This window comes from Strix aluco, chromosome 22 (assembly GCF_031877795.1).
Source record: "Strix aluco isolate bStrAlu1 chromosome 22, bStrAlu1.hap1, whole genome shotgun sequence".
Classification (NCBI taxonomy): domain Eukaryota; kingdom Metazoa; phylum Chordata; class Aves; order Strigiformes; family Strigidae; genus Strix; species Strix aluco.
The window spans coordinates 8,455,318-8,471,175 of record NC_133952.1 but is presented as its reverse complement, the minus strand read 5'-3'; the positions used below and the strand labels follow the sequence as shown (position 1 = coordinate 8,471,175).

The 15,858-nt window shown below is 48.1% G+C and overlaps 1 protein-coding gene across 17 annotated transcripts in view; it reads left to right on the top strand.

The window, feature by feature from the left end:
- Positions 1–3,340: 3,340 nt before the first annotated feature.
- EIF4G3 (eukaryotic translation initiation factor 4 gamma 3) overlaps positions 3,341–15,858 on the top strand; it is a 150,286-nt gene continuing 137,768 nt past the window's right edge. For 10 of the 17 annotated variants that reach the window (XM_074847870.1, XM_074847861.1, XM_074847868.1 and 7 more), the window contains exon 1: positions 3,398–3,726. In XM_074847870.1, coding sequence (XP_074703971.1) covers positions 3,539–3,726 — 188 coding nt within the window. In that variant the 5' untranslated portion in view covers positions 3,398–3,538. Of the gene's footprint in view, positions 3,727–4,137; positions 4,526–15,858 lie in introns of those variants that run through there. The other 7 variants (XM_074847871.1, XM_074847877.1, XM_074847866.1 and 4 more) reach the window with 3 other exon arrangements.

The window sequence follows — 15,858 nt, the reverse complement described above, 5'->3', positions numbered from 1 at the left end:
AAGTTCGGTGAGGCTGAGCCAGCCTTCCAGGTGCGAAAGGCTGAACCCAACCATCTGAACTGCTCTTCTCCTTCCCAGTTAGCCCCCTCCAAGCAGGATCTAACCCGCAACACATCACGACAGTGCTGGGGACACCTACTGGGACCGCCAGATTTTAGGGCAGATTTCAGAAAAGCTTCTTCTAACAATTCCAGCAGGAAAACAGCCCTTTTCCAGTGATACCCCAATCCTTTACTCTCTTTTCCTAAGTTCACCAGCAGCTCTGGCGCTCCTACTACACTCTTCACCACGAGGTTGTGAGCGTCTCTGTTGTGCCAGGTACGTGAGAGATTGGACAAACGGTTGGTGATGCTCCGAAAGGAGAGCTCAGCACTGTAAATTCAAGCTGCCCGCAGTGACACATCACTTCCCAGGTGCTAATAAAGCTAGCAGGAAAAATAGGAGGAAAAATGAAACGGAGAGGAACCAGAGGCAGTAGGAAGGGCGTGAATCCAGCTGGCACTTGCTCAGGCTCGCCAAACCTGCAGGTTTTGTTGGCCAAATTGTCCTATGTGGGGTAGTATAGAAGAGAGACCTGTCTGCTTTTTCCTTTTGAGGGGGGGGAAAAAAAAAGGTAAAAAGATGTCCAGGGGAGACCTAGACTTTGGAGGAGCTTTAAGACAGATCCAGGAGCCTGGCTCCTTCACATGGCTAGCACGCTTCGGGAGCTTCAGCAGACAATATGGTGAAAATGCTGGGTTTTTATTCTTTCTAAACAGGCAAAAAGAAGTGATATATCTAAAGATACCAGAACTAGGAGGCTCTTTCACAGCTGTGTTTACAGGCAGCTATTTCTGTAGAACAGAGGGAGCCATAGATGTCAATTTGCCTTTGGTAGGAATTTTGTTCCGCATGAAGGGGTGTACCGGGAGAACTGCCACGCCTGGGAGGCGGTCGATGGAACAGGGCCGGGCACCAGCCCCCCCACACCACACAGCTTTACTTGCACCCTCAAAATCATTACAGCAAAGTCTTTACGAGCTGTGGAGGGGGATCTGTCTTCCCAGCAGGCTGCAGACTGGAGAGGTGTGCTGTGAGCGCAGCAGCTCTCCAGGATGTTTGGAGATCTATCAGTCCTTGGGCAAATGCCTTACCATGATAAAAGTTCCTCCTTTGTTCTCCCATTTTTGGGGAGAGAGGGAGTACTTGGCCTTTCTTTGAGGTCATTCTAATTTCTCTCTTCAGTCTTTTGCTCTCTAGGTGGGGAATCAGCCGTCGATCTGGCAGGCAGTGGGCTGCAGAGGAAAACTGGCTCAGAAAAAAAATATCTGGAGCCCCCTTGGAGTATTTGTTCCTGGCTGCTGATGGAAACAGTCCCCATTCAGGACTTCTTTACAGGCTGGCAAAGCTTGATTGGGCTTTTTCCTCCAAAAATATCATCGTTTTCCATTTCACCCCATTTCTCACAAGCAGTTTGAGGTAGATGTGAGCTCACCTCATCCCAGGCGTTTCCCTTAGCCCGGTGCAGAATGAAAAGCACAGAGAGAGGAAACTAAACAGCACACTAGTCATCTTCCTTCTGCCACCAGCGCCGCTACTAACTTCTGGCACTACGCAGTGCACGTGTTTGGTGTGGCTGTACCCTGTAGATAGCACCTTAGTAAGAAATTATTCCAGCTGCACAGCTACTCTTACTGGAGACCACCGTGGCAGCTGGCAGGAGCTTTTCTTCTGAGATCACACCTTGGAGGATGCTGTCCTCGTGTGTCAGCACGGGCGGGCGTCGTGTCTTAAACCTGACCTGCACAAACCAAATTGTTTAAGTCTGACTCAAAAGGGAAAAGGGACTCAAGATCCTTCTGGTATTTTTTGGCTGCTGAGTGCTGTGCTGAGTTTTGCTCTAGTGAACAAGGCTGAGTCCAGATTCACCCCCTTCAGATTTGTATTTTAAAACTCAGAATTACTTTTCTGCTTACAAATGGGGCTGTTGTGGAGATGTGGATAGATGTGACTCATGGGGCAGGTTTTCTTTAGTGTGCAAGACCATCTTTCTTCTGACAACTTTCAGTTGCAGCACCAGTTACTTGCTCAGTGCCTGAATATACCACCAGGAGAACGGTTTACTTAATAAAAGCAGCTTTTCACTTCTAAGAGTTTATTCGTGACTGCTTTAAAGTGTTATCTTCCTCCTAAACTTGCAGTTGCCTGGAAGATGCAGCAGATAGGATGCAAATAAACTACGGCAAACTTTCCTAAAGCAACTTGTGTAGCCCAGGCTGGGTGACGCGGGGTGGCAATACCTGCCAGTGCGGGGAAGGCGCTGGGAGCGTTTCCCTGGGACGTGCGGCGCAGCAGGAACGATGGTAGGTGCCAGCGGGCTGGAATGAGCCTTCGGGAGCCAGCGGCAGGACAGGACAAGTCAGGACAATCCAGCAGCTGCTTGAATCTGCTCTGAGGTCCTTTTTATCTCCCCAAGACAGCACAAACCACCTTTGCCCCTGCCAAGCTCTGCCTGGCGGTGGTCGCAAGGAGGGTGCTGCAGCCTGGTTGTGAAATGCTGAAGATGGCGGCGGTGTGGTGAACCTCGGGGGGCGAAGGCAGCGGCGCAGGGTGTGAGGAAGACGCCTGCTCCCCTCAGGGTGGGCTCCCTCAGGGGCTGCTGGGCCTCCCTCGCAGCCACCACGTCACCCGCAGGGCCGCCAGCCCTCAGGCCGCCTCGGGAGGGGCTGCAGCTCAGCCCGCCCCAGGAGCCTGGGCTGGGGGCGAGTTTTCGGGCAGCGGGAAAGCCCCTGAGCCCCCTCACGGCCGAGCGTTGCCGAAGTCTCTCCGGGCAAAGCCGAACGCGCCCGAAGCCGCGGCCCCGCCGCTCCCGAGAGGCTCCGAAGAGCCCCGAGCGCCGCCCGCCTGGGCGGGAATCCCGGCCCCGAGCCCGCCCGAAGCTTCCCGAACTCCCTCCCGGCCTCGGCCTCCGGAAAGAGCCGAAGTCTCCCGAGCGCGGGGGTCACGGGAGGTGCCGGGGGGGGGCCGGGGGAGGAGGGCGCGTGCGCCCGCGAAGCTCTCCGGAAGAAGCCGAGGTTTCCCGAACGGCGCTCGCCAGCGAGCGGCTCCGGAAAGAGCCGAAGGTTGCCGAGCGCCGGTGGGCCGAGCGGCTCCGGAGCGGCCCGAAGGCGCCCGAGCGTCCGTCCTGCCGGACTGCTGGAGGCGGCCGCAGCGCCATGTTTGATGCTCCGCTACTTCAGTGAGGAAAATCCGCCGGCATCGCCCGAGAGCCGCCACCGCGAAGGGCTCCGCTGCCCCCGGGGAGGGGGACCGAGACCCCCCGCCGCCGGCGGCTCATGAGCAGCGCGGCCTGAGCCGCCTCCCCCCCTCCCCTCCCCGCCGGCCCCTCTCCCGTCCCCTCCCCGCGCCGAGCCCTCCGGGAGGCGCGTTGTCACGGAGACCGGCGCCGGTGCCGGCCCGCCGCGCTGCCCCGGCCGCCGCACCGGCCCCCGGCCCGCTCCCCGGCTCCCCCCCGGCCCCGGCCCCGCTCCCCGCCGGGGGGTGGTGGCTCCGCTTGGCGATGAGTTTACCGCAGAAGGCGGCTTTGAAACCCGGCGCGGCGGCGGCGGCGGGGACCGGCCCCGGGAGCGGGGCGGCGGCGGCGGCAGCGGCGGCGGGGCCGCCTCCCCCCCCGGCTCCCCCTCACCCGGCGGCGGCGCCGGCGCCTCACCCCAACATCAGGGCCTTGCCGCCCCAACCGCCCCAGCAGTATCCTTTGCCCCGGGGGGGGGTGGGGGGCGACACCCCCTTCCCCACAGCGAGCGGGGCCCGGGGGGGGGGCGGTGAGGGGCTGCGGGGGCCCCCTCAGTCCCGGGGCGGGGGGGTGTGGGGAGGGGGCAGCCCGCGGGGGGGTGGCGGTTGGGGGCTCACCGTTCCTTTTTGTGTGTGTGTGTGTGTGCGCGCCCCCCCCCCCCCCCCCCCCCCGCCGTACAAAGGGGGGGCTGCACCTCTGCACCTGCTGGGGTGGTGTGGGGAAAGGGGGTGCCTCACCCCCCCCCCCCCCCCCGCTGTTGGGCTGGTTTGGGGGTTCACCCTCTTACCCAGGGGAAGGCAGAGGGTCCCCCAGGCCCCTTCCCTCCCTCCCCCCCCCCCCCCCAGCAGCGGTGACCCCCAAGGGTAAACTTTTAATTATAAATCACTCCTCAGTTTTGCCTCCGGTCCTGCCCAGGTAAGTGCTTTGGTTTTGTTGTTTTTCCAGGAGAATTTAAACCCAGGGTTTTTTTTTTTTTTTTCCAGCCGGGGCCGATTTTCATGTGATTTTATTTTATTTATTTAATTATTTAATTTATTTATTTATTTCTTACTTGGCTGGTGGAAATAAATCTCAGGTGGAATGTCGCGCCGAGCAGCTTTCTCTGCGAGGCCACGCGTGACGGGGAGGAGAAGGCTCCCACTCAACAAATCCCACCGCCAAAACGGCCGCTGCTACAAAGAGAGGCCGGTGGTTGCTGCGAATGTTTTTTAAAGGTCTTCGGTCCTCTGCTGCGACTAGGCCCCAAGTCAGGAGGTAAATACTGCAGGGATCAGCAGGAAAGTGGGGTGGCCAGCCTGCCTGCCTGCCTGAGGTTTTGTTGCCAGCGTCGGACAGCATCCCCTGGCAAACTGGCTTTCCTCTCCCCTCCCACTGAAGTTTTGCGGGGGGGAGCGTGAAGTGAAAAACAGAGTGAAATATCGCCTTGCTGCGTTCCCCGGGAGCGGTGTGGCGTGCTGTGCCGGGCACGGTCAGGAGTGTGTTTTGCTGTTTATTAGTGGCAGTGACTTTGGTTGTAACGTGGAAGTGCAGGGTGTTTTTTGTTTTTTTTTTTTTCTGAGGGCTGTTTCAGCTGTGTGATGATGTCTGTGTTCTTCAAGAAATGTGTTCCCTGTGTAAGCATTTTATCGCTCTCACTTTCATTTTTGAGGTGGGAAAACCAAGCCCTTTTATAATCAGTTTAGGTCCATTGTTTTCTTGAGCTTCCGGCAAGAATCATTCTTGCCATGACAACAAATACGTTGCTTAAATCATGAGACTGTTGACGTTACAGATTTGTTTGGGTCAAGTGAAAAACCTTTGAAGATTTCAGGGAGGGCTACAGAGGGACGTACTCTCCGCTGGGTGTTTTTGGCTAGCTTGTGCTATTCTGTAATTCCAGCGTGTGCTTTATTTAGGAAAAAAAGTGCGAAGGTGCTGTCATTACAGAGTCAGCGGGGTGGTGGTAAGTAAAACTGTTGCTCAGGGGAAATTTTGCTCAGTTTTGAGTGATGTGCCAAGTGTGACAGTGGGAACGCCGGCCAGCGTGCACATACAGAGTCCGTGCTCAGCTGATCTTTCCAGCGAGGTGCTGGTTTGTCTGGAAAGGGTCTTTTTTAACGGGGAATGTGATGCTTGGGTGCCTTGACGGTTGAAAAGGGCTGAAGTGTGCCTGGCTCTGGGATCAGGAGTGTGCTGGACTTTTCCAAAGCAGTTTTATTTTCAAATCATTAAAAGCAGCGTGGAGGGACTTGAATACTTCTCCGATGTTGTTGAGGGCGAGCTTGGTGGTGGTTTGCAAGAGCGGTTGTGCCGTCATAGGTAAGACGGGAGGACACTGTTGCTTTTGGTGAGTTTGAGCACAGAACGCCCTGCACGTGCGAGAGGTGAAGCTTGCGCTTACCTCTGAGCACAGCCTAAAAATAAAAAGCCTTGGAAGGAATGGGCAAGATCCTAAAGGATCACACCATCCAGGGTGTCCCATCGCGAGGACCCAGCTGGACACCCAGAACGAGAGGCGTGGAGGAACGGAGAAGCGTTAGGTAGATATGACAGGCTGATGTCACAAAGGTGGGGAGGTTAAAATGATATAGTCTTAACTTTTATTTATAGCCATGCGTGTTTTGAAAACATACCGTGTTTGACCAATACCTCTCCTTCACTTTTAAACCACTAATCTGCCCTTGTCGTGTATACAGACCCTGTGTTCTTGATACCTTTTAGGTGAACTGTATTCGGGTGTCCTGGCTGGCTTTTTCCTCTGCCAAAACTTGTGTGTGCTTCCAGGTAGTAAACAAAAGCTGTTACCTTTTCTAAGTGCTGTTGCAAAAGTGAGGCTTGGGGAGCACAGTTCATCTGTGATTTACTGGAGTGCAGAGGGTCATCTGAGTTCAGCCTTATTTTTAGCTCTGTTTGGTTACTTTTTTTTTTTTCCTGTTTTGATATGACTATTGAGACAGTGTTACCCTACAGCAGATAAAGTATAGTTACAGTTTTCTTCTGGCAACTTGGGGTGAGCAGAGCACTGCAAGGCCTCCTTCTCCCGGCAGTGTGAGGGTTTATTTGTTGCTGTGAAGGATTATTAGATGTTAATAGGTAGATTGAGGGTCTGACTTGGGCTTTTTAAACTAGAACAGCTTCCGCATGGTGAACTTTATGTCTGTGGAAATACGTGTGGTTTTAGTACTTAATACATCATGAAATTAAACGGTTATCTGTATAATTGAAAAAAGAAGAATTGGGTGAGAGAGAACTGTACAGGAAATAGGATCGCTTGCTTCATGTGCATTTGTAGAACAACATCAGTGAGGAAAAGAAAAGTACAGGGGGAGGAAGGGATTTTTAAAAAAAATAATTCTTGAAGGAAAGTGTAGCTGGAGGGTGATGGACATGAAGAACAGAAATGTTTTGATGGGAGTTTCATTCTGTTACGTGCTGAAGAGGAAGTTATTGGAGCTGCTGTAAGACAAGACAGAGCTTTGAGAAATTTCCTTAGCACGGCGGCTTCAAGAAGTTAAATTTCCTGTGTAAAAGTAAGTTGGGATAATTTTGTGGCTCTGGCAGTGGTGAGTATTCAATCAAACCTGTTTTCAGGCAGAAATTGTGCTCAAAAGTTGTCAGTGTTGAAAAATCCTCCAGTTCCATTCTGGCCCTTGTCTGGGGGGGACGGACAAGGGAGGGTGTGAAGTGACACACGGAGAGATGTTGTCAAAAATAAATCCCGATCTGCCCACCTTTGCTTGGGCTTTCAGACTGCTTCTCAGGAACAAGTTCTAGATGAAGTTGATTGTTCTGTAGTGAGGCTTCTTCCATAAAAATGTAAAATAATGAAGGTACACCCCAGGCTGCAAGCTTACTGTAGGCCTGTGTGCTTTTAACTTGATGGTACTTCTGATGCATGTTCAACTACACCGTGTTTCTTTACTCTCCCTCATGCTCCCACTTTTTGTGCGGAGTATTTCTTGTGTGTGTTATATTAAGATGCTCTTTAAAAAGTCTCCATGCTGTGAATAAATTTTGTGGATCCATATAATTAGGTCACCGGTTTCTTCACAGCCCCAGCCCAGACATGGGCAAACATCGCACTGTAAAGGACAAACAGATTGATTTGTGTTGAACTCGGGTAACGTTGCGTGTCTGCTGGCTCTTCAGGGTTAATTTAATGCTGTACCTTGGAGCCAAATTAGAGCCATCTTGGGCTCTGGGCTGGTGTCAGTAGGTTTTTGTTTTCTTTTCCAAACTTCCTTGCATTTGGAGGGAGTTCAGCTTCCTGGTTGTTGATGGTCTCTGTGCAGGCACCAGGAAACTTGACCTTAATATATCACTGTAGCTGTTTCAGTGTGGGATTGGGTATCTCTGGACACGGGTATTTTTCAGGTTATTGCAGCAGGGCGATCACGGCAGGTTCAGGATGGGTATTAATTTAAAATCTTTCTTTTCTTCCCCTACTTTAATTCCGTTTTTGAGAAGCGGAGAGGAAGGGTCAGCGTTCGGGGGGATTTTTGTGTGAAGTACATCACTGCTGTGTGCATGGAAATGTGTTTTGCTAATGTTGCCTCAGTGACAGTGTCTGCTTTAGTTTTTCTGAGTTACTTCAGCTAACTGTGCCGTAGTCCCTTTCAGAAAGCGGTGTGCTGGTTCCTGCTGTGTTGGGTGGCATCTTCTGGATGTGAGCGGCTTCCCAAAAGCCCAGGAGAATGGCAAGAAGTACAGGATCTCTTTCAGGAATGTAAGAGGCTGTGGGTGAAGTCGGGGTGAGTTTCTGGCAGCGCTTACCCGGTGTTTGGATGTGGGTCAGGTTGTGCCGTTGGAGTAGGCCTGGTAATCTTCTAGTTAAATTAAGACTGTTGAGGAGGATTTGGGTGCGTGGGGTTTTCTATCTTCTCTTAGTGAGCAGAGTTGAGCTGGAGGCGAAATGCCCAAGAATTTCTCTGGGGAGAGCATCTTCAGTGTGTGCTGGAGGATCAGAGTCTCTGGGTTGCTGTGATACCCTCTGGGAGTTGGAGCCAACGCCGTCTTCCCTCGCTGCTTACTTCCATTACGAGTGGCTTTTTTCCAGAGTATGTGATGCAGCGTCTCTCTGCTCTCTGGGGTTTATCTGTTGATGACTTTGAAGATGAGGACCCAGGAATTAGGAAGCTGTTTGGGCATAAAAGTCAGCTTGAAGAGCATGACTGTGGCTTTTGTGTGAAGCGCCGGTGCCTCTCTGTGCCTTGGGTGGATCAGCTCTGGCTCCTGGGCGGCTTTGACACTGAACTGGAGCGCGGTTGGAAGTCCTCTTCCAGATGTCAGTGGCGTCTGCTCGCAAGGAAGCGTGTTCAGAGCGTTACGGCCATGAAAGGGAAGGAGTGGTGAGAGGTAGGAAGGAGGGGAGGAACTGGGCTGAGATCAGAGGTGTTCCTTGTCTCTGTTTTTTTGAGTTCATTTTCTGAAATTGTGGCTGGATGCAGGGAAAGAAGAAGCAGCAGTGTCGCCTGAGAAGTGTTTCCGTGTTCTAAGTGTCTGAAGCCGCGGAGATCGTACGTCTTGGGAGGGCATGAGGCAGGAGAGAAGCTTCTGAAAACGCAGAGACTTTCCCTGCTGCTCTGTGGTAGTGGCTCTTCTGCAGGGGAGGAACGGGCACGGGTTTGTAAGCACATTGCCAAAAAATTAAGTGCTTTTAGACCTCTCTGCCATCTCCCCTGTTGATGTTCCCCAGCCTTGGCACGTCTTAGCATTCTTCCAAGCAGAAATAGCTTGAATTTATTTAATGACAAAAGCTAATCATGTTATAGCGCAAATATGTCACTTTACCAGCTTTGTAAGATTTTTGTGGTGAAATGTCTTGGAGAAAACCGTTTGTCCAAAAATGTGCTTTCAGATAGCTTATTTTCTCCTCGTATCTGAGGACATGATTGTGTATGTTCTCTGTCAGAAGTCTGCGGGAGAAGGTCACTTTAGCCATTTAAATATATATGGATTTAATGTGCAGTACTGATTTTGGAACAAGTTTGTGTTTTTATCTATGGTAAGAAGTCAGTGAGAGGGTAATAGGAGACTTAAATAACTTCCCTTTTAGATGTTGGGTCGTAGAGAGGTTTTCATCTGTGTGTATGGGTTTTGTCCATCATCTTCGGGCTGAAAGGCTTTTTCATGTCATTAGCAGATGTTGGGATGTGTTGAGCTAGTGCATTTGCTCCACTTCTGTTTCGTAGTAAGAGTTAGCAGTGAAGCTCTCTTTAGAAAAGTCGTGGGTAACCTATATTTTCTTTTTCTCCCTAATCCAGCAATTTCAGGGCTAGTCAACTGTCAAGTTTAGTTGTGTGTAAATCCGCTAATATGATTAGAGTTGCTGGAATTTTTACTCTGGGGAATTATAGATGGGTAGTATCACTGTTTTACAGGCATTTCTTTAGTAGGAAACTTTATCTGTGACTTGAATATGTCTGCTAGCAATTGCTGAAGCTTTTCTGGAGTGAAAGGGGAAGAGAAAACTGGTGTTTGTTACAGGGCATGAAGATGTGGGTGGAGTTGTTGTGTGCTCCATGCTCTGGAGGAACTGGGGGAACTAATTTCTATTTTTTTAAGGGAATATGATTGATGTGATTTTTCGCAGTATTGTGTTTTACTCTCGGTGGTAATTTCAAGAACTTATGTACAGCTTTCCTTTCCAAACTGTGGACTTAGTTTTGCCTCCCAAATAGGAAATGATGATGTGGAACAGCTGGAAGAAGAAAATAGAATGGGTTCTTAAAAAAGAAAAGGATCAAAAGGAGGAGAGCAAAATAAGCTTTTAGGCTAGTGAAATTTTCTAGTACATGTTATTCTTATGTTTTATTATATACGTTTGGAAGATGTCCCAGAACGCGCTCTCCCTTTTCGTAGTAGGTGATGGCACGCTGTTGCTGATGGGACTTGAGTCAAATTGCTGCTGGGCATGTAACTAGGTTAATGGGACAGCATTTTTTTCTTTCCTGAAAGGAAAATTACGCGTTCTCTATTCTGATTGTACCTTAAGATTTCTGTTTACCTTTGTTTGCTGTGTAGTCATCTGAGGTGGAGGGAAAAGGACAAGATTCCCCACACCGAGGTTGCATCAGGTTTAAATGAATTCTGCTACCAAAGATGTTTCTGTTGTTGGTTGTAATACCTTTGTGTATCCTTTATCTGGATGAAAGTGAAAATATTTCTAAAGCTTTAAATATGCCTGAAGAAAAGCAAAGTGGCTTCTAAAATGTGCATCTTGTAAGAAAAACATATCTAGTCCTCAACCGATACCAGTAGCGTTCTCCAAAACCGTCAGTGAAGTGCTGAAATGGGTTAGGACTTGTCGAGATGCACGGAGCAGCTGCTCCTTTCCAAGTGGTTGAGCTCAGCAGGAATGAGACTCTCTTGGTGGGAAGAACTCTGTAGAAGTTGCAATCACGAAGACCATCCCCGTGCTTACCAGAGGAGTGGACTTCACGTGATACATTCTCAGGGTGGTAGCAAAAGAAGTCTTGCTGCCAGTCTTTGAGTTTGCTCTTGGTGCTGTGAAAACACTGAGCAAGGAGGAGTTAATGCAGTGAAAGATCTTAAATAACACTGAGTTTGGAAAGCTTTTGGGAGGTGACAATTAATAAACATTGCACCGATTCTCTCCTTCTCCAGTTGCCAGATGATGATTGTATATTTGTTTGTGTTTTGATTTGATTTACATGTGAGAGTGACTGTGTGCGAGGTACTGAATTACTAAGAGTAGTCCGATTTAAATGTCTGCATTGCCAATGGCTTTTGAAAATCCATTTGAACTAATGCTATGGCTCTGGTAATGGTGGTCTGAAAAAGAGGTTTCCCTCTTTTATGCATTATTAAGAAGTCATGGAAGTTACTGTGCCTTGAAACTGGCATTTTTCTGGGCTTATTTTGTTCTGCTGAAAAGCAAAAATGACAGAAGTCTTCAGTCTTTTCAGACTAAGCAGGAGAGTCTTCCTATAAGCATCAAAGGGAAAGATTTTTTAGTGATACTACTTACAGCTTTGATTTTTTTAGTCAGCCACTGTCTTTGAAAGACTCCTAACATCCTGAAGAAAGGACATGTCTGTTAAAAAAATACTCATTTCCACTAAGCGGCAAGACTCTTCTGTCCTTGCACTGCCACAAGATCTCCCACAGAACCGTCAAGTCTGATGTGAAATTCAGAATGAAATCTGGTCTGAAAGCTTTCTGGAAGTCAGGAATTCTTGTTTGTGGTGATGTACAGGGTGCTTTAGGCTTGACACAGGACACTTCGTTTTGCAGCGTGCAGCTGATGAGTTGGACAGACTCCATATCTATGTGACATTTGAAGAGGAGCTCAGCGGGTACTATAGCTGAGGGTAGAGAACCTGTACCACTTATTTGGGGGGAAAGTCAAGAAGCATTTAAACCATGTTGTGACTTTTCATGTGAAATTCATGGTGCATCTCAAACTCTGGAGTAGAGTGGGAAAGGGATTTCAGCAGCTGGTGATTCATGCCCAGTTTTAGCATGGCCAAGTTTGTGTGGAAGCCTTTTCTGGATGTACTGTTCCTTGAGCTGGTGAGACATCTTCTGAGTTCAACTTGCTGTAGAATATAAAGCTAGCTTCAGTTTGCAGCACCCTTTCTCACCAGTGCTTACACAGATATAAATACCAGTTACGGGACAGTCTCTCTTCAAATGCTTTACTTTTCTGGGCTCTGTGTTTTGTATTCTAGTTTTCCAAAATGCAAATAATTCAGCTGTCAACCTGTCTGTTGGGTTTTATGTTTTCCTTCGGCGTTGTGTTTTAAAGTAGGTTTCAAAGTGCTTTTATGTCTCTGTCTTCAAAAGAAAAAAAGACCTAATTTTTGTTGATAGGCAAATATCGCAAAGTGTAATTTTCGATGAGCTTAAGCTGTTCAGCTTAATTATATTGATTACATTTCTAAAACACTTTTTTAATTAAAAAAAAAAGTTCATCTGCACAAATAAACTACTTTGTGTTTAAATATTTGGTTCTGAGGTTGTGCACTAAGTTTGATTTGAAAGGATTGCCGTTTTCTCCCCCCAAAAACTTCACATTTTGTTGCGCTGCCTGTGGCAGCGGTACCTGGTATTGCAGGCATCCACCGAAACAATTGTTGCCGTCACTTGGCACGGTCCCCATCGCTCCTTGCAGAAGCCAAAGCACACTTTATCCACTCAGGCTGACATTAAGATCATTAAATAAATGAATGAATTGTACTGTCACCAAATTCCCATTCTGGCAGCTGAAGAACATGTGAATTTTATAGCTGGGACCTCTGTCCAGAATGTCTTATTGAATGGCTTGGATGTCAGGAGTGGGAACAGTCAGCAAAAAGCTTTCTAGTAAAATGTGTGTTCCTTAATGAGAATTACGGTGTGGAGTGGTGTAAAAGCCTGAATTACTAGACATCTGATCATCCAAGATGCGTATTAATCAATCTGTGAAGGGCGTGTGGAACGAAACTGCAGCACAGCAATAAAACGAGGGAGCAGGAGAGAACTGAAGGGGGTGGAGAGCTGTTTCTCCCTTGGCAGCACGGGTCTGCCTTGCTGTTTGAAAGGAGTTTGTTGGGGGAAGAACGCATCCAAGCCGGGAAGTGTTGAAAGCAGGGATAACTCTTGGTCTCCAGCAAGGAGTTTGAGGTCTCACTGGTTGAGCTAAAATGCTAAAAGGTCACTCAGGGTTTGGAAGAGCTTGGAGGAGTCTACTGAACTTCCACCTCCAGGAGGAGAAGGTTGAAAATACTTCCCAAAGGAGGAGAGTTCACTCGTCAGGCTTGGATTGTTTTTTCTTGTGGCCTAGCTCCATCCTCGTTTTTATTATGTTACACTTAAGAAGGTGTTTTTACTTAAGAATAGGGGACATAAAAGATCAGTAGCATCCACACTTGCTGCAGATGGATCAAAAATGTCTCTGCATTTCAAAGGAAAAAGTGGAAATGTGTTTTGACCAAACAGTTTGGTGAACCCTATAACTGCATATCTGCAGCCCCGAATAATATCAGGGGTGTTCTGATAACTGGAAATGTTTCATTCAGGCCATTCCCTTGCTGAAGTGTAGCAAAACGTCAGCCTTTAAGATCGTATTCAAATTAAGACCATATTGCTTTCAAACCGGAGCAAATCCTTTTCTTAGTCTTCTCTTCCTCCCCTCCCCATACTTTAGTGCTTGTTTTGATTATGGTTAATTTGATAAAAGGCTGCTAAAATAGCACTGGTAACCAGCGGGTCCTCGGTGCATCCTTATTCATGTTTTAAGAGGTGATGTCCTCGTTGCCGTGGTGATGATGGAAGCCGAGTGGTCGGGTAATGTTTGTAGGTGCTGAAGTTCATAATCTTTGAAGACCTGCTCTAAGTACAGTGATACTGCAGTTTCTTTGCAGTCTGAAATCAGCAAAATTGGGGTTTTATGCTAATCAGAAAAGGAGTGGTCCTGCCCGCTGCGGTGCTCAGAGTGTCCTGTCGATGCAAATAGTCCCGAGCAACCAGAAGGCAGGGACAGGTCCTGAAATTCCCATTTCTTTCCCATCCGGGATAACACATCAGGTACATCTTCACCGACTTCCACGCGCGTGTTGGTTCAGCTGTGTAGCATTACTTCAGAGGCCACTTTGCACAATAAGGAGAGAGACATGTGCTTGGAAATCTGCCTCGATGACCACGTGCCGCCTTCCTTCTCTGTTTTACCTCTGCGTTTGTGGCCTGAATTCAACAGGCAAAGCTAATGGAAGTAAAACCAGCATTTCTTTAAATGAGAAATGCTCTGAGACTAATTTATTGCTCATCTTCAGACTCAGCTGGGATAAATATATTGTTGCTATAACTCTTTTTCTTCAAGCACCCTGTAGAGGTGTGGGTAAAGTATGCAACTGAGAGTCCTTATGAGGAAAAATTGAACGTGTGGAGGATTGGAGCAAGGAGATCCAGAGCTCCTGTCCACCCTATATCTCTCTGTGAACTATGTTTTTTGTGCAGCAGCGTAAGATGCATCACGCTGTCTTCCCTAGATGCCTGCTTTCTCAGGATTTCATTTTGTATGACATGGGATTTTAAATCAGGAGGAGTCATAAGCTCTGCATGTGGCAAGAGGGTACTTACGATTTCATTTCATTTTGATAAACCACTGAAATAAAGATTATGGGAGGGGGGAGATCGCGAGGCGTTACAAAATTAGGAGTTGAAATGAGCATTAACGCTCTCGAGAAGCATACTTCTAGAATTTGTTGCTCAGCTGACGGAAGGACCATCAGTCTGGGTGACAACACCGCTGTCACCGCGATGCTTCCTGACAGATTGACCAGCAGAGCATTACATTTTCCCATGAAGTCACAGCATGAAGTATTAGAGACACGGTAGGAAACGTAGCCGAGTGAATGAGACAGTAAACCACTAGGCTGTTTGATATTCATGCTTATCGTACAGATAGAAAGCCTGGCTTGGAAATAGATGGTTGCTGCTGTCCTGAACCCCCAGGGATGCAAGCAGCGGCTGTCCCTGTAGAGAAGAGGCGTGCGTGGGTTGTAGCCTTGTATGATATAGTAGTTTATTTGTGGTTTTAGGGTACGAAGTTTGATGTAAGTGGGCTGGGGGAGTTCTGTGTTAATGGCATGCATAAGAAGCTAAAAATAAGTAAGCTGTGTTTTAGTACGTTAGAGAAATTTAGACTCTCGTGTGGAAATTGCCACGAATGAGCATTGTAGTACTTGTGTCTGTACTGGGAACTTTTTTTTCCAGTCTTGTAACAACATGCCCCCAGATGCAGATAATTGCTGGTGCTAAAGGGAAGCTGGAGACATACGGTTTTACTTTATGAATTCAGTATGAGGGAAGGTAGACTGTAATCCCCACACGAAAGTTTGTTGCAGGCTGTAAGCTGAATAAAGGCTGAAGAAAAGCTTGGTAACCTTTCTCTGTGATGAGATAGGTTTCTTCCTGGTCTGCCTTCCTCCATGTGTCTTTTCAGTTATATCATCCAGCCCTCTCTGCTTCCTCTACTTGGACTTTAATATTCTTAACTGACTATGTGTTTGCAGGATAAACTCAGTGTAGAAATAACTCTGTGTGTGTTAAGTAACTGTTCTGAAGGAAAAAAAAAAACAAACCCACAAAGCAAACAATCCTAATCTTCGCTTGCTGGCGAGGCTGTTGGGAATAGAGGAATTGCTCTGCCAGCTCGGTGTATTGCCTGGCGTAAGCTGTCCTCCCCCGGCACACTGACAGCGGCTCCGCGCTTCGCAACCCAGACCCCAAAGCGTGTTTATCAGGTTACCTCAAAGCAGCACAGGAACAGTGGCTAAGCAGGTCAGAGCCTCTCTGCGAGCGTGCACGCAGCTGGTATCAGGCCAGAAACTGCTGTTTCAGCTGCTAATCAGGGGACAGAAGTGTGCTAAATTTGGGGATATTTGTTTTCTTTGAAGTGTGATTCAGTTTGTGTGAGATACTGTGTGTTTTGGATATTGTGATGTGAGTTGTTTTAAGCTCAATGATTGAAATACAGAAGTATTTTACAATAAATGTTACATCAGCAGTTGCATTACAGAATGTGAAAGGTAGAAGATGGGTATGGCTTTAGCTCTGCTCTCTCGTCTGTGGCATTTTATTAAAAATACTATTTTTTTCTGCCA